General features: G+C 39.2%; 1 protein-coding gene across 1 annotated transcript; it reads right to left on the bottom strand.

The window, feature by feature from the left end:
• Positions 1-1,828: 1,828 nt before the first annotated feature.
• LOC112294431 (uncharacterized) lies at positions 1,829-16,760 on the bottom strand. Its single transcript, XM_024544829.3, has 30 exons — positions 16,564-16,760; positions 16,208-16,324; positions 15,819-16,034; positions 15,377-15,451; positions 15,082-15,183; positions 14,761-14,811; positions 14,208-14,313; positions 13,699-13,803; positions 13,388-13,479; positions 12,647-12,809; positions 12,238-12,314; positions 11,980-12,078; positions 11,640-11,730; positions 11,087-11,172; positions 10,688-10,795; positions 10,045-10,098; positions 9,308-9,436; positions 8,947-9,039; positions 8,677-8,820; positions 8,439-8,536; positions 8,041-8,125; positions 7,759-7,817; positions 7,455-7,553; positions 7,258-7,344; positions 6,938-6,985; positions 6,638-6,789; positions 3,911-6,458; positions 3,543-3,742; positions 2,943-3,178; positions 1,829-2,763 (listed from the first exon to the last, which is right to left on the bottom strand). The coding sequence occupies exons 2-30, from the start codon at positions 16,322-16,324 to the stop codon at positions 1,951-1,953; spliced, it is 6,333 nt and encodes a 2,110-aa protein (XP_024400597.1). The 5' UTR covers positions 16,564-16,760; the 3' UTR covers positions 1,829-1,950.
• Between the last annotated feature and the right edge of the window lie 2,022 nt (positions 16,761-18,782).

Below are 18,782 nucleotides of genomic sequence, written 5' to 3'. Positions count from 1 at the left end.
TTTGGATGATATATAGTTCGTGGATGATAACGTGCTGCCGTGTTTATTCTTCCTTCTTTTTCTTCCTTGATAATTTCTTTTTCTTTATTGGTGATTTCATTGTTGGATCGGGATGTGCCGTGGGACTCATGTGTTGTGATTTTGTTCTTGTATTGTTTTGGAGTTTTGTGTGATTGAATGTCTATTTGGTGCGCATTTCTTTACCACAAATTCAATAGATTTTGGGTGTAGTTTGTAAGAGTTTGTTCATTGTTGCCTTGAAGGATGGAAAAGTTTGTAGTGAGTTTGAATGTGGCTTGTGCAATTGTTAATCAAAATATTGAATATTTATAGGGGAATGTTAATTAGACCAAGGTTTTTACTAAAATGATCTACCTATGATGAAGAATGGTAATTATGATGAATGTTGATGGTTTTCATTGGTTTTGGATCTAGTAGTGGAGAAATAAATCTAGAGGTTATTTGAGTTTTTCATGAGGGGTGAGTAAATTTAGTATAAGTATTGGTCTATTTAACATTCCCCTATTTATAATTGAATGTTAGAATAATTATCCTCCAAAGACACTGTAATAAATAAATGTGTACATATAGACTTTTTCAGTTACAGAGTGCTTTTGTATTTTTGTGTTTTTTGTGTTGTGTGGTGTTTTTTTTTTTTTTTTTTTTTCCATTTTGTATCATGAGTTTTTTTGAGTTGGTATATATTTAGAACGAGGATATTAAAAGTATAATTTTGTAATTAGGAGATATCCTATTGTTAGGCATAGCAATCATTTTGTACATTGTGACAAGATTATGTCATACTTGAACTAGGAAAATGGATAGTTTTACACTTTGTTACGGTGGAATCCGAATGGACTACGAAAATAAATACCATCTGTTTTAAGACAACAAATATTTTGTAAAATTCTCATAAAAACTTCTAATACGTTGTTTTGTTGCAACATTTCCATTTTCAGGAATAATAGTACACAAATATACAATTTAGATAAGATTTCGGTACCGCTTAAAAGAATCGCTATATGTAAGTACTTGATGAAGTTTTTCAAGTAACTGTTTGTAGATAGAAGAGTTGTGTAAACTTTACGATTAGGATTAAGTTAACTTTTTATGCTTTTGGATGGTCATCGTGATTCCAAGTGTCTTAAAGTTTGCGTACTTTGATACATGTTCGTTCTATCAATGATATGAAAAATGAGAAGTCTTTCAAATCTGCAACATATTCATGTTGTAAAGGGTAAAATAACAAATTTTAAAGTCGGCATGTTGACAAGGAAAAATTTACCATATTCTTCAAAAATTATTATGGATACATGGATGAAATATTTTTAGAATAAAGATAAAAATATTTTGTCATCAACACAGGCGAAATTCAAACATTACATACAGAAGAATGAGGTAAAATTATTAACGTTGATAGCGTCTTGGCTAATGTTAAATTTGAAGAAATTTGATATCATTCCCAATTATAACGAACTCCTATCTTTCACCTCGCTCCTTTCGTGTCCTATAAATTAAGACTCTCTTAGGCATTGTCATTAATCCAAATATGTCCGACATTGTTCTCAAAATTGCAGGGCTTTTACCAGGAGGATTTAACCTGATAGGGAATAGAAACATGTAATTCACTCTTGTAATATACGATTCAAATTTACCCTTTATTAATATGTCAAAACAAGAATAAAAGGAATCTGAATACATGAAATTCTTTCCACAGGCATACCGATAATTCTAGTAAAAACCTCTTAATTCTAGTTATTACAGCATTTTAATATGAATAAGGAGAGCATTGTTCACAGCAAAACAAACAAAGAGGATACCAGCAGTGTTTACATGCCCAATACGATACTTAAAATGTGATTTATGATCAACAGTTTCAGAGGTATGATATGTTACAAGTACAGGCAGCACTATATAGTGGTGCACCTTGAAATTATTTGCATTAATACACTAAGAACTTTTACCTCCCTTCACAGGTTGCATTATGGCTTTGCAAGTACGTTCTAATACGCCTAAAAATTCTCGAACAACGAGAAACACCTTAAGAGGTTGTGAATCATCCTTAGCAGCAGCTTCACCATAGAAGTAAATACTAACCTTCTTCACGGCTGCAAATGCTGCAGTAAAATCACGATCTGCAGCGGCAACACTCGATTCTGCATCTGCAACAAATTTTTCCATTGCCGCCTGAAAACAATCATCAGCGATATCTATGGTACTATCCTTGACTTTAACCTCCACTCCTTGCGATGCAGCGAAGCGTCCTTCCCGTAGCTGATCTTTGACATCATTCAATCCATTAAGTAACTTCTGCATAACCGCCTTCAAAGAAGAAGCATCTAAGCCGCCTGCGATCTTAACATTTGACAATTCAGATGGTAATCTCAATATTACTCCCATTCCCATGTTTTTGGTTTCATCACCAGTTTCTTTCTCTAAATGATTGCTTGCAAAGGAAGCTTCAAACTGAGACGCATCCTGTGATTGAGGAGTTGAAGGAGTACAAGGAGTTGAAGGAGTAGATTCCATGTTCATTTTTGCAACTCGTGCTTCCTCGGAACTTATAATTTGCTTGATCACAAAGTGCAACAAAGTGGTCTTTCCATCAACTCCTTTCACATCATCAAGTTTCAAGAGATTATCAAGTTTGAATGCCTGGGCATCCCCCCGGAAAGTGCCCCTGTTCAAGCTGTTGCCAGCCTTCAGCACAGCCGCCAGAAGCTTATTGAATGTCTTGCTCCCTCTCAGCTCTTTGCATGCCGACTGGATCAAAAACGCAATACATGATTTAGAACCTAACGCCTTATATAGTATACCACTTCTGATCACATGCAGCTGGTAATGATTTCCTACTGTACAACAAACTGTCAATAGACCGATTCAATATCTACACCATCAACCACACAGAAAAACCAAAACAAGAAAAAAAATCATGTAATGACCTCTAGAACTTTGATTGCTCCTCGAACGTGTCGCATCTCTTCTTCATACTTTACTCGATATAACAATGCGCTGAGACGAGAAAACGCATTTGGGACATGCAATATGGCATGGAAAAAGCGGTCTGGAGGACCAAGATTTAGAAGACTTCCATCATAATTCATGAACTTCTTTTTCTCGTCAGCGGTCGGTGCCACCTTCACTAATGTTTCGAGAACATCCATGCTTAATCCATCACCTTCGCAACCAAGCAACAAAGAGAAATTCAGCACAAATAAAGTTAGGAGTAACTACTTAACAAAAAAGATCGTACCAGAATTGTACTTAAAGAAAATGAAAACCAATTCCTTGCTTCAAGTGAAAAAAATTTCAAGATCAAGGAATGATGAAAGTATCGAAAACCAAGAGCGAAACAAAAGAACGACGAAACCAAACTCAAAAATGAAATCTTTGGTTCAGTCACATTGAAAACATAATTTCACAATCCCACTCCTACCACCTGACGGCAAACTTAAATTTATATTCTCAACCATTCCATGCCACATTGATTTTAAATAAACCAAAACAGTTCATGATAGGAAGGGGAAAGGAAACAAATGAACCTGAGCCATCTAGAAGTGCTCCAATAACCTCGTGTTTAGTAAGTCCGAGAGCCCGAAGCTGGATAGAAAAATTATGAGCCTTTCTAGCTTCCAGTATTGCAACTTGCACAATATTAGCAGCTGACGCTGACTTTTTCACATCCTTTTTGGGAGCCGGGGCAGCGAGGCCGAAGAGTGCTTCAAGCATCTCCGTATCAAACCTACAGGAACGCAACAAATAAACAGAATCAACTACAATTGATCAAAATAAGGAAATTGCAGGCAAGTGCTAAATAAGTCTTCAATTATCCTAATGATAAAGACCACCAACAGTAGGTAAGCCAAGAGGGGAATTGAAAGAATAGTATAGGGAAGGTGGAGAAACGTACTCCATTGATTTATCCAGATTATCCCACACCATTGATGTGTCAGGCGCAGCTTTCAATTTATCCCAATGCAAAGGTTTAAGTTTTTGCTTTGGCGGTGATATAACTTTAGCTGGTGCCGGCTTCTTAGTCACAACATTCAGAGCCGGCGGAGGTGGTTTTTTACCCAATGGAGGAGGAGGAGGAGGAGCGCCTCGTCCTCCTGGAGGAGGAGGTGGAGGTGGAGCGCCACGCCCTCCTGGAGGGGGAGGTGGCGGTGGAGCAACGCCGCGTCCCCCTGGAGGAGGTGGTGGCGGTGGAGGAGCACCCCGTCCTCCCGGAGGAGGTGGTGGCGGTGGAGCGGCTCGTCCTCCAGGAGGAGGTGGAGGAGGTGGTGGAGCTGCCCGTCCTCCAGGAGGAAGTGGCGGAGGTGGCGGAGGTGGTGGAGCCGCCCGTCCTCCAGGAGGAAGTGGCGGAGGTGGTGGAGGTGGTGGAGCCGCCCGTCCTCCAGGAGGAGGTGGTGGAGCCGCCCGTCCTCCAGGAGGAGGTGGTGGAGCGGCTCGTCCTCCTAGAGGAAGTGGTGGAGGTGGAGGAGGAGAGGGTGGAGGAGCTGATCTTCCTGGTGGAGGGGGAGGTGGAGGTGGGGGTGGAGGTGGGGGTGGAGGAGCTGATCTTCCTGGTGGAGGGGGAGGTGGAGGTGGGGGTGGAGGTGGGGGTGGAGGAGCTGATTTTCCTGGCAGAGAAGGAGGAAGTGGAGGAGGAGGACGTCGAGGAGGAGCTGATTTTCCTGGCGGAGGAAGCGAAGAAGCTTCTGCTTCTTCAACAACAGGTGAAGATGAAGCTGGAGGTGGTGCAGGAGAAACTGAATCGAGTTCCTGGGTGCTTTCGAGTCTAGAGATAGTGGAATTGATACTATACAGAAACCGATTTGAATTCATCCTTTTGCTAGGACGTCTTGAAAGCCCAGAAATACTATCTTTCCTGCTAGCACGTCTTGAAAGGCCAGGTTTAACATCTGAAGGTAGGATTCCAGAAGCAGTTTGACCTTTTTCACCAATAAACCTAACTGAAGGTAAAGGAAGTCTTGGAGCAGCTTGTCCTGAACGAGGTGAGGAAGCTGAATCTGATGACCATCCACCACTGGTTGAGCTTGCATCTTCGTCATCACGAATGGCATCCAAGGACAACTTGTCTGCATAGCTGTTTATATCCAGCTGGCCAACTGAAACTGACTTCACAGGAGCAGGTGTTTCATCTGACATAGCTGTAGGAGGTGCAGGAAGAGCCGGAATAGGGGTGGACGGAGCATGAATAAAGGTTGACTTCAAAGGAGCTTCTTTCTTGACATATGTACTTTGTAGGCGCTGTAATCCTACAACAGGGACAAAGTTTTCCACTTTAACTTCACCAGACGTGCTGTTCACCGTCCGTTGTTCATGGAGAGAATTCTCAATATTGACTTCTCCAGCAGACGCACTGCTTATCGTTCTATGTTCGTGGAATGAATTCCCAATATTGGCTTCTCCACCAGACGCACTGCTCATCGTCCTCTGTTCATGAAGCGAATTCTTCAGACTGACTTCTTCAGGTTTTACGTTGGTGTCTGTGCGTCCCTTGTAGACTGAAGTAGCGGACATTCGAGAACCGCCAGTCACCTCGTTACGTGAGTAACGCGGGACATACATTGACTCCTGTCTTTTTCCACCCCTAACACCACCTCTGTCCTCTTCGGACATTCGGTTTGGTCTTCTCGATTCTCTCAGCGACGTAGACATAGCACTTTCTAGTAGGGAAACTTCAGCATGTTCTCCTTCGACCTCCCTATGCGATCCAACTCTGTCACCAAGGATTTGAGACGATCTTCTCAACAATTCGGATCTTCTCAAAGGAGAATCAGTATTCTCGTGTGAACGAACATCTCTCGCCCTCGATGAGCCCACATCCCTGTATCCTTCAAGTCTTCCTGAACCGCTTTGGTACAATCTACTGGACCGTCTAGATCCCCGAAAAGAAGAATAACCTACAGTCTCTTTCATGGCATCATTTCTCTCTTCTGATGCGACATCATCACTATATGCTCCAACTCCATCTCCAACTCTGTCAGGCAATTCACTTAGGGTTCCAGACCGGCTTAGCGGCGAAGAACTTGCGTTGTCTCGCATGGTAGCTTCTCTCTCTTCTCCTGATCCGTGGTATCGAAATGTTCCAAATTCTGAAACTCCTGGTTTCAAGAATGATCCTTTCCCGCTACGGCTAGACCCTCTTTCAGTCCATAGTTTTCCATTTGCTTCCGCACTCTTTCCACCTGTTCTTCGAGATGAACCTAACTCACCTTCAGCATAATGAGATGCTGGTTCAAGATCCCCATAATCGTCCATTGTAGTACGATGTATCTTCGATTCGTATCGTCCTGAAACTAGGCCACCAAATTCATCCATCTTCTTATTATAACCTTGAAATCTTCTTCCTTCACTATCTCGTACTCGTGGTGGTGTAACTCTACCAATAGCCTCAACTGTCACACCATTATGCCTAACCTTTGACACAGGATACACTTCACCATGTCCACCATCTGCATCATGGGCAAAGTCAGTTAGATGAAAAATATTTCCAGACTTCCTGACATTCTGTGTCTTAATTCTCTCAGGGAACCCATTTCAAATGATACTGCTGTTAAAAGAGAAGATAATGCAGAGAGTACTTGAGGGGACATTACAAAATCGCAATTTGGATGAACTGAATCCTTCCTACCTGTATCCTTTACTACTGTATTTGACACTAGCGGAGTCCGTGAGTCCTGTCCAGCAACTGCTTCTTCATTGACAGGCTTATTCCCCAATAAAGCTCCCATCTGCAAGAATGCACTTGTAGCTTTCTTTGGCTTGTCTAGCCATCCACTGATCCTGCAATAGTAGAGTACAATAGCCACGAAAAGCTGTTAGGAAAGAGCATTCTGCAACACGATTCAATGACTTCGATACTCACCGCAATAAACTTACGAATTTTAAAAATGAAGTAAAGATGCGATCTTTGTAAAGTATTAACATTTACCTGTTCTCGAGCTTCGCCAATTTAAAGTCCTCCCTCAACTTGACAAAACTGCAAAAAAATAAAAAGACAAAACGAAGGGAACACCTCATACAGCTTAGAACAACACGCCAGCTTTTGAAAATAAATACTTCATAATTATGAAATCCAACAACAAAAGTGCCAACTCTTCACTTAACGTATTACCAAGCTTTAGTTATCTATTGTAGCAAAGAGCATTACTTAGGAACAAGATACAGGATATTTTTATAAAATGGTAATCCCTCAACAAGACTTGCAGAATTAGCTACTGAAAGACGTCAGTACTTGCAGTCAGAACATACCGTACTGCGTCTTCTCTAGCCTCTTTGAGACTATTATCGATCAAAGAGGGCAGGGTTTCTGTAGATACTATGAGAACATTCGCCAAACTACAAGACACAAGTTCAAATAATCAGGTCGCAATTGAAGCTTGAATAGCACCAAAAGCTGATGAAATAATGGAACAGAAAGAGGACTAAAGTTTGCAAACTGTACTTACGTGCCCAGAAACTCAAACTTTTCATCTATGATTGAAACCTTAAAGCTTCGGACAAATTCTGCATACTCTGCAACGTCGCGTTTCAAACGAAGACCTCCACTACGCACACAAGCAGCCAAAAACATAGTTATAGATAAGACTACAAATCCTCAAATCTTAAAATGAAATTGGACTTTCTTGATGAATATTAGCATTTGTACGCTACATGCACACATCATCTAAACAGGTAAGAATATGCATAGCTCATGCACTCTGAATGCAAATGTGCTTTCACAATGCAATAAATTGGCGTTAGCCAACCAACCTGACACTGAAGGTAAAACGTTGCCAGTGAATCAAGAGGCTATCGTTCAGTCGATTGCCCTACAAAACATCACTTTCATTTTAAAACCCTTCCCAGACTAACAGTACGCTTCATCGAACTAGCCATCTGACCAGAAAAAGTAAATATTCAGGCGTGTCCCATGTCAAAATATAGGCTGAAATGTGCTGCTAGTAATAACAGTTGACATTGCCTTCATCTACACGCAGAGAATAAGGCTCATCAACGCCCAAAACATAGCAGTTAAGGGTTTAGTACCTATACCAATTCTGTCAAAAAGGCTTGCTTATTAAGCCCTTCTAAGGATTCATACCCTAAATCCAGCATGTGCTCCATATATGATATTACTCTGAAAAAATTTAAGACTACATCATAAGAATTATAGAAACGAAGGATCTTCTCCAACTATTGAAATACATTAAAAACTTCCACACAACAATGTCAGAAAAAACTTAAAATTTCGTGATTTTAGTTAATGATCAGTCATGTTCTACAACTTTCTTTCAGAAAAAAATTCAGTTGAGGAAGATTTAACCAACAGCCATTCTATCCGATCATCTTTCCAGATGTAGTTCGATCAAATATCATTTGCATTACGTTTACAACAACAGACAAGTACAATAAAGTCTTCAAATTCAAAAACAACAGGAAAATCTACGCACTTGATACAGGCACTGGTGGGCTGATGGTCCAAAGAACTTCCATGCTCTGCTGGCTTAAAGTCAGTGGCTCTTTGTTCTGCAAATAAAATGCGATTAACCTACAAAACCACAATCCGTGTTACTAACATCACGAGAAGAATCGGACAAGTCCAAATCCTATCGAGACATCTCACAGTCTACAATGAAAGAATTGGGACAATTAATGATACAAAATTGGAAAAGAGAATTGCATGGAGACCTCCGCCATGATTGTGTCGATACACAGTTGAAGACCTTTTAAAGCAGCGCGTTCAGAATTAGCCATGGATAATGCCATCTGTTCACAGCATGCCGCATGTGTTCCATCCAAGGGAAGTAATAATCGCGAGATGCTCGTCAAATACTGCCAAATGGACGCAAACATGTGAATTCTCTTTTGTACACATTTTGTGCAGGAATATGGACAAAGCCTTCCAGATGCAAATACAGGGTGTGTTCCGTCTTTCACGCCTAGGTGGTGAGAACGAACCTGCTGAACCGAAGTGGCATTAGTTGTGGCTCTGTACACAGCGACCATAAAGCCACGAACCGCCCGTTCTCCCGCGGAAGCTGCTGCCTCAGCCTTAATATCCACAAGAGCACCAACGATCGATTATAATCATAGAATACACCTCTAGCCTAGCGTAAAGACATCCCGTAGAAATCCTCTTCATGATCACCAACCAACTTCTGAAAACAATGAGGTTAAAAGGAGCCCATAGAATACCAAGTACGATTATTGATTGACGGCAAAAAATTACATACAAAAATAAGCACGAAGACCAGCAGGTAGAGCCTAAAACTAAAACCATCTAAGGCAAGCACAGAACAACAATATTGTGATTACGAACCGCAGTGGTGGCAGCAGCAGCTACACGGCGGCTCACTGTAAAGCCAACGGAGTAAAGATTTCGTCTCTGCGCTGCTTCATCCAAGGCAACGATTGCTTTCTCTAATTGTTCCGTTGTGTACTGGTTGACCTGTGACCACGGCATTGCATGTCATTAAAACCCTGTCAAAAAAAGCTCCGGCTTGAAGCAAACAACTTCCAATTAAGAGGACGCGATCTTATGCACTTTCAATGCACGAGCCAGTCCGCCTATACACGTGAAACATAAGAAAGCTGAACTAAATAAATATGAGCCATGTCCCAGCTTTCGATAACATATTAGTTCACTATGATTACCAAGGTAAAGCCAAATTTTGTGATGTGTCTTTTATCTGTATTTCATTTAAAATTGTACTGTATAATATTCTTGATCCAAACTTCATCACTGGCATTCCTACAGGAGGATTGCAGAAACAAGTTGGCATTTGTCTTTTTAAAAAGCGCAGTATCCAACTCTCAAGCCTTAAGAATATGCAAAACGATTCACACTCTTTGCTGGTAGAAGTAGATCTTGCAAAAATCACAAAATAAATTATAAACAATAAACACACTAAAACAAAGAAATAGACTATATCATCTTTCTTGCAACACTTTATTTTGCTATCAACTTATTCTTTCCATGCGCTTCCTTAAATCTCTGCGAACCAATGTTAAAACATTAAAAAGCACAGAGATTTATAAAAACGAAAAACATTATACCTGGTCGAGAAAGGAAAGAAAAACGGCCTTCACGTTCATTGCCAAATTGGCAGCCTGCAACATACATCCACAAACCCAAACCCAACCAAGAAAAATCAGATATCCAATCTTCAAGTATCACCACAGCAAATAGCAATAAGAACATGCGTTCACCGTTCGCCATAAAATTCTCTTGCACAAATTACTTCTAGAGGATCCTAATACATCACATTTCGAAAGCAAACAAAGGAATTGACAGAAGACGAGAATCGGTATCTGAGTGTATTCCAAATCAAAGCAATTTGAAATTTCTGTTATTAATGAGAATTTTCAACAAAAAGCTGCTTCAAACCCAAAAAAATAGGTGATGAACAATCAAATATATATTTTACAATCAGCAAGATACAACTCAAACTTCAAACTAACTAAGAAACCAAGGTGATCAAATACTTGAAAGAAACTAAGAAAACTCAAGGTCCTCGTAAATTAGGAACAATGGCAAAGACAAATTACAAACACATGGAATCCGAAATAGTAGAGTAAAATGATATTGGAAATTAACCAATAAAGTGATTCCGATCGAGTTTGTTTTTTCAAAACAACCAAATTGCACATCAGCGTGGCTAGAACTATTGTACAAAAATAAGATGTGAAAGACGAAAACCTGTGGAGTAAAGAGCACACAACGAGATACTGCTTCTTCATTCCAACCACGAATCTCATCCACAGCGGTATCATGCTTTGATCCTTGATCTTTGTTCAACTCTACCATCTGAAGATAATACAGAATGATAATAATGTTAGAACATGAAAAATATAAAGCTCAAATTTAAGACCAGGGGCATAAACAAGAGGCAAAAAATGTAATCAAATATTAACAAACCATTTTGGATAGTCCACAATCATATATAATCACAATGAAATCGTTGATCTGGGAATGCATCTATTCCGAACTATTCAGTGCCCTGATCAAAGCTTCTGAAGAACATGCTATGACGCAGATGAGAACCACTCCAACAAGGTTCATTCTTTCGGTATATTCCTTCAAGACGACTGGTTGTACCTTTGATTGGAAGAGCTGAGACAGCGACGCACGTTCAATTTCTAAATAAACTTCCAAATAAGGTGAAAAGAGGGATTCAACCCACCCTGTGCAGGACACTCAATCGTGAGCATTAAACGAAAAAGGTAATCTAGATCTGCTTGCATTCCATGATGAGTTTTAGAGAATGTTGACAAATCGTATGACACTACTTCCATCACATACGCCAAATGGTTCAGCAGCTGCCTTCCATCATATATGAGACAAATATCATAAAAAGCTAGAAAGTATCAAGGGAACCAATAGAAAAAAGAAAAAAATAAATAAAAAAATAAAAAAAGCCAACTATCTAGCCCCTGACAACTTCCTTCGAGCAACAGTCTACAATGAAAGAGTTCATTGGCCGGCATAGGACTACTAGACACAACCTGGACAAATACTCTATTACTGCTAGGTTGCTGTTCAGAAGACGATATGAATGCATCAGGTTGATTCTTCAAAAGCATACATCTCAATCGTTGATAAATGAATGTCAATTTCTGTTCATGCACAGGGATATTGGTCAAGATTAAACCTTCAAAACTCAGTTCCTCGGATCCCATGGTGCAGAGTTCCTTAACCAATTCGTGAGTCCTCTCATAAGCCCCAGCAAGCAGGCGCAAGTACTGAAAACAATTACATACAAACGTAAACACACACACACACACACACACACACACACATATATATATATATATATATATATATATAATGTCAACGCAAACAACTCAAACGTGTACAGTAAAAGCTACAGTTACACATGATAACATGCAAAAATCACGCCGCATGAAGTAGATTGAAAAAAGGACAACTAAAAACCCATATTAGTTGATCTGAATAGTTCATCCATGATGAACACAAAAATAGGTCCATACCTGCTGATAACCGCCTTCATCCATTGGAATTGGATTCATTAGAGATGGAATTGAGAGAAGGTTTTCAAGTGTCGCGACCACTAATTGTTCTAGCACTCGCTGCAACACGTTCTTATGGTTAGCGCAGAAAAAGAGTCGGCATAAAGTTTATATCGTTCATACGAATAACCCCGTCCCCTCCCCCTCCCCCAAAAAAAACTGAGGACAAAGGCATACTAATTGGAAATACTTATCAAAATTAACGAATAATGTAGGTACCTCAACTAGATTAGTCAAAACTACTTGTGGTGATGGGAACACAGCGGATATTACATCAGCCTCCTTCCGAACAGTCCCTGTAACTCCAAAATTTAGATTGCCTTACACAACCTTATAAAGGTTTCATAAGGTTACTTATAAGCATTCAACATAACTCACAAAATTTACAAAACATATCACCAAGAAATATCCCTGCTTGAGCTATTCATAAGCCTCTCTTTTGAATCCAACACCTGCAAGTACTACCTTAATTCCTCAACAAATCTTAAAATCACGATGGAGGATGTTAATCTTCAGGATCTCCTCAAATGTTTATCAAAAATATATACGGTGTTCGTCATAGTAAATACAAATACCACTTTGGTCTCTGATGGAAAAACAAATAAATGCCTTCGATTAATGCCCATACCGGCAATATCCTTGTAGGTCTCAGAAAGACCAGTGACCGTATCAGGAAGACGCTTAGCTGCAGATCCTTTGTCAGGGTAAGCATTATTGTACATAAATTCCGCATCCATAAACATCGATCGAGACGCAATAAACAGCTGGAGCACACTTTTCCCTTGGTTGAACTGTCGCAGCAAGGACATGATGAGTTTTACAATTGAGAATAGTAATAAAACGAGAGCTCAATCTCATATCAATTCCGTTGGCATAGACATCAATGAAGCCAGGCAACGCAAAAGTAAGGTCCATGAAACATTTCAGGAGAAGAGTTGGTAAACAAGGACTGGCCATATTGGAACAAGGTAGCAGGGACTCCCCAAGATTTAACAATAATGTTATTAGAATACCCTTTCAACAATTGATCAACAGAAATGCATGGTGCCAATTCACCGAACTCATGGCTCATCAGCTGCTCACGCAAACTACAGAAAATGCATATATTGAAAACTTTCCTTCAACTCCGACTTTACAGAGCACATCACTCTACAATGAAGATTAGAAAATTCTAGTTAGAATCGCCCTCACCCTAATCGTCCTGAATCGAAGACAATAACATCCACAATCCGTAGAACTACGAAGTCCTCAGTGAAAATAAAACCATAAGCACAAATTGGTAAGCCAAATACACAGCTTGAGTAACAACACTGAAATGGGCATCACTAACGTACAAATTCAGAGTTCCCGGGCACTAAAGAAGACTAACCTGGCTGAGAATTTTAGCGCACTCGGCCATAACAATAAGATCATGTCTTTGAGAGGCCGTGCTGAAACGGGAGAGCAGACGATTCTCCAAGTCTGAGACGAAAAGGTGAGATACTCAGTACATATCAATGACGATTGTATAACTACTGAAGGACATGTGGCAAGAACTGGCATTATTAACATTCAAAGCGCCAAATTGCAAGAACTACCCTACAGGTATCAAGGAGTTTTACTTGGCATATTACATCAACCATAAAACTAACTCAGCTGGCATGAATCTCTCTAGTGTAAAATGACCATATACTACCGTACCACTACAATACTCTTGAAGGTTTTCAAACGCAGCTTCCAAGCCCAAACTCGGAGTAGCATGTACTTGGGTTCCAGGAGCTCCAGATTCCAACCCAGCAACCAAACCTGCAAATCAGAAAGTTATAATTAAATCTTGCAAATAGGTATCCCACTCTCAAGCTCAATGCACTTCAAAGAAACCTGATGCCCTGTAATTAATGCTTTAAAATAAAAATGAATTGTTACACACTAGACACACATCTGAAGTATCAAAACCTCCACCCCTTATCAACGAATGGTTCTGGTTCAGAAACATAGATACCGTTTGACCAAGTGTAGCCCCATAAAGACTACAGTATTAAGGTTGTCAGAACCCACTAGACTACAAACGCCTTGCGTTAAAATTTTAAAAAACAAATAATTAAATTAAATTAAATTAAATTAATTGACACTACAAGGTTTACCATTTCGTCTTTGGTGTTACACTTTAATTCATGATGTGCATTAGGAGCTTAAGCCACAAAACTTACGAAGCTTCAGTGCTACAGCTGCAGCCTCTACGACACGCGCATCATCAGAGAACAACGGAGAAAGCTTCATAAGCTCCAATGGACTCGAGTTAAACTCCATCAAGTACTGAGAGCAGAAAAACCATAACCACATTTGTCAGAACATTATCCATGATCTCTGATTCTCTTATAAGAACTAAGAGACATCTCAGAATTGGGACACATCACACCACGAATATAATGTTAAAATCGAGATCGGAAAGACAATATCCGTACACTTATTTGTTTGAACTGGTGCACACATTGAGTCGGCTTACGTTCTGGACCCGTTGACATCAACCAAGAATTACTTTTTGATAACTTACTTCAAAAATAATGAATAATAAATAAAATAACAAACGTAAGGAATAGCCAAATTTGAAAGATTCAGTCCTTACCCCATGATGATAAAATAGCCTAGACCACCTCCAATCGATATACAAATATCAGTAAAAATGCAGCACTCATAACGTACATCACACCCAGTATCCCAAGTAATCAACTTTCATTACCTCATACATAAATAAATTCGTACCTTAGTTAGCTGGATAGCATCGTTGGCAGCAGACTTCTGTTGATCTGCCTTCTGCACTGACAAAATTGGTAGTCCTCAAATAACCAGTAACACTAGTACTCCTCACTACACGATAACCAAACTGAAACTGACTAAAGGACAAGAAGCACCCAGATACTCAACGTGATCCATCAAACGCGGTCATGATACGAGTCTTAAGTCAATCTAGCTTACAACAAGTAGTCGACAGCCAGCACAAAGTTAAAACACTACCTGTAGAGAGCTAGATCGATTGCAACTACCAATAGAGCAGAGAATAGATTATAAAGAGGGACGACAAACCTGTAAATGTCCTCCAATTTTGACAGCAGTATGACATACTGCTGATAATCGAGTGTCCAACCGACTGGAAACACTGAGTAAGGCATGTGCTCCCTCTTCCAACTGCAAATACACCCTTCCACTAAGAAAGAGCACCGGCTCGACAACTCATTGTGACAATTGTTACAGGCTTAGCAGTGACGTACACTTAAAACTAACTTGGCAAACAGCACATAATCGCAATCTAGGAATTCGATTAAGAGACGACGAGGTATCGAAAGAAAGAGATGGGAGTGACTAAGAATTCGGCTCCGACCTGAATAAATTTCTTCTCGTGATTTGCATCAAAACTCTCGAGCTCGTGCCTAAGATCTCCCAAATTATCATCGACCTGTTGCATCATAGAGCTCATTAATAATTTGCAAGAGGGCTCCCTTTGTTCATCAGATTCGAAACGACTAGAGTCTGAGAGAGGAAATATGCAGCTGAAAAAGATTCTACAATGCTGGAAGTGAAATTCTTCATGGTACCGATTTCTACTTCCGACTGAAGGAGTTCGTATCCTAAAGAAAGGTCATTGTTAAAAGTGGCATGGCTATCCCTGTAACAGATAAACTCCTACGCCCATTGTTTCGACACCAAGGATGTGACGCTATCAGAATAGTACAAATTCTAGATTGTTCTGAGTTTTGCTGCTAGTGCACACAAAAATCATAATTTTGATTGAAAACATCAGAGTGGCTTGTATAAATGCAAACCTGATAGCAGAGGTTAATGAATTTTTTGCGAGCAACTCTGCAAGCACGGGAATACCCTTCGGCTTCAAAAAGCGGTAATGAACCCAGTGATTCACTTCCACGATCCTCCGAGGACACCTTCGCCGCGGAACGGCGTCCACGATTCTTGATCGTTCCATCCTCCGACGCTGGCGTTATCACCAGATGCTCGAAAACCTCATCGAACAATAATTCACCCTAAAAAGCAACAGACATCAACACGTCTCACTATCCTCCTCTGTCACTCTCCCTCTCTCTCTCTCTGCAACACTTCACCCAAAAACCCTAATTACCGAAACTGTAGTCCTCAATCTAATCGTAAAATCCGTGGAAAATTGCAGAATCGCCAATCGCAAAGCTAATTAGATCACCTGAAATGCATTCACATTCACATCCGCATCCGAAGCCACAAAATCCCCTCCGAAATCCGCCCTCGTGGACGACTTGTCCGGTTCCCAAGTCATTGGTCCACTCCCTTTATCCAGCATCTGCTCCAAACACAGACAAATCCCCTATCAATTCATGGAGATTCAAGGTCAAAACCCTCCTCCACCCCTGTACGCCAAGAACCACACGATCCATTTAACACATCCCTGCAGGGATACAAAAATCTCTCTCGCTCCATTCACGAGCTTTCTCCGCTTGATCTCAGGACCGGAAAATCCCTTAGCATCCCATCCCTAACTCACACACACACACACACTAGAATGGGGCAAGTCAAGCTAACCTTCACTCGTTAATTCAAGAGCAGGGACACGGAGGAAAAGCCAGGGAGAACGAATGTGCATCCCTGCTCACAATCTCGTCTCATTCCCGCAATATTCATACAAATGGAACAGGGCTAGCACCACCACCACTACCACTGCTACTACTTCTCACAAACGCATACACGCACGCCTGCAAAGCCAAAGCCAACGCAACGCAACGCAAGCAATTGCCGCTACCGCAGCGAGCGACGGCGTCAACACCACCCGCGATCCACCTCCGACCCGCACCCCACCCTACCCCACCGGGTCAGGATGTCCGGGCTTGGGAGGCCGCGTGTGCAAATTGGTGTGGCTGAGATTTACTATGCTCGTCTTTTACTTTAAGTACCTACCTACAGGATGGATTACAGCAGTCGGAAACGCGCTCCAGTCGCCGAGCGACCATTCAGCGATTTCCCAGAACAGGTATCACCCAGCTCGCCACTTTGACTTTTCATTTCATCCGCCTGTCATTCATCCGTCATCCATCCATGCATGTCCACAACATTAAGTAGTGTCAGATTTTGTAAGAAACTAACTCATTATAGGCAACCAATTATTGGGCGTTCTTAAAATATTATTGGTAAGAGGAGTGCAGGGTTAAGAATTTGGGGTTTAAGAAAACAAAAAACAAAATTATTTAAGAACGATTAGACGGGGTTAAGAGTTTGGTTGTGGTTGAAATTCGTCAATAGAAAATGCCCTAAATTATCCCATGTAGAATGATTTTTTTTTTAGTGGGCATTTATCCAATTTGAGAATTTAGGTAGGTTCAACTTCCTTTTTGTGCCCACTCTCCTAGTGTTAATACAGTGAGTTTATATCTTTATTTTTACATATTACAATTGACAATCAGGAATCTTTTCTTCTTCCCTCCTCTTTTTCTATTTTTTAATAAGATAGGTAATGTATTAGATGTGTTTGCAAGCACTCATTGTTGTTGAATATTAGTAACCTTATTGACTTTGTGTGTGTGTGTGTGTGTGTGTATGTTTAGTCATAGTTCTCATTACTGTCTTATTCTATTCTTTTCAAATTAAAAAATAACTTTCACTTTGTAAAATGTAACAATAACATTAAATAACCATGATTTTTTTTATTTATTTTTAAATCACCAATGTAGATGAATTTAGTTGGAGGTTTTACTTTTCTTTCATTTTTCAACTTTTTTTTTTATTTTATTTGTTTGATGTTGTTGTTGTTGTTGTGAGGGTAGTTTTGCCTAGATTGTTCATTCAACACATGTTTTTATTCAACCATATAAAAAAACTTATTTTTTATAATGATATATCAAAAATTAAAATAAAATATATTATATTTATTTATTCACGCATTTTTTAATTTTAAAAACAATTCAATGTAGTGGAACTTTGCTTAAATGCTTAGTTAGGATTTAATTTTTTCTTATTTTTATAAAAGTAGATATACTTCAAAAAGTTTATAGTTTTAAATAATAACATAAAGTAGTGTAAGTAATTTAAATTAATTATCAATTTTTGAATCAATTTTTTACTCAAAGTCTTTAATATAGAATATCAATTTGAATGGGATTTTAAAAAATCAATAAAAAAAAATTGAAATTTGAAAATTAAAATAACAACCATTGTTTATATAGATGAAGATGTAAGTAATATAGTTATTTATTTTATAATGTATAGAACATATATATTTTTTGATACTAAAGCATAGCTCAAATTAAATCTTGTAAGCTTTGAGTTATATTATAATTAATTGAAAAAAAATATTTAAGATTTTATTTTTTAATGATTATCACATTATTATTTAAAATAGCTTAGTTGATAAAGGTGATAGATTACACAGTAATTATATTGCTAAGAGCAAGTAGGTTTGCTATTTAATGGTATTATTATAAGATTTAGAACAATATTAAAGATTAAAATGTTAAAAATAATAAAATAAATATAATTATTAAATATTCTTTACACTTAGAAGTCTATTTTTAAAATATGTCATACAAAAGCCTTGTAAAGGTATATTAAAAAGGTACTTAGAAAAAAGTGAACAAAAGTAACAATTATTGTAAATCTTCTTCTGAGGTTGGATATAAGCGATTGTACTATTAGTTCGCATAAGAGACCTTGTGATTTTGTAGATTTTTTTTATTTTTTATTTTTTATGATTTGTATTAAAATGATGTTTGGAAAGAAAACTTGTATTTTACATGTCACTTTAGAACTTT

The sequence above is a fragment of the Physcomitrium patens genome, chromosome 17 (assembly GCF_059467195.1).
Source record: "Physcomitrium patens ecotype Gransden chromosome 17, ASM5946719v1, whole genome shotgun sequence".
In the NCBI taxonomy this organism is placed as follows: Eukaryota; Viridiplantae; Streptophyta; class Bryopsida; order Funariales; family Funariaceae; genus Physcomitrium; species Physcomitrium patens.
Note: the sequence above shows the minus strand (reverse complement) of the source record. Positions and strands in the feature narration are given on the sequence as shown.

Coding starts and splice junctions, on each gene's coding strand:
- LOC112294431 (XM_024544829.3), bottom strand. CDS start 16,324: ATGCTGGATAAAGGGAGTGGACCAATGACTTGGGAACCGGACAAGTCG. Junction 7,554..7,758: donor CGTTTTACCTTCAGTGTCAG/GTTGGTTGGCTA, acceptor TTGTGTGCGTAG/TGGAGGTCTTCGTTTGAAAC. Junction 3,743..3,910: donor AATCTGGATAAATCAATGGA/GTACGTTTCTCC, acceptor GCGTTCCTGTAG/GTTTGATACGGAGATGCTTG.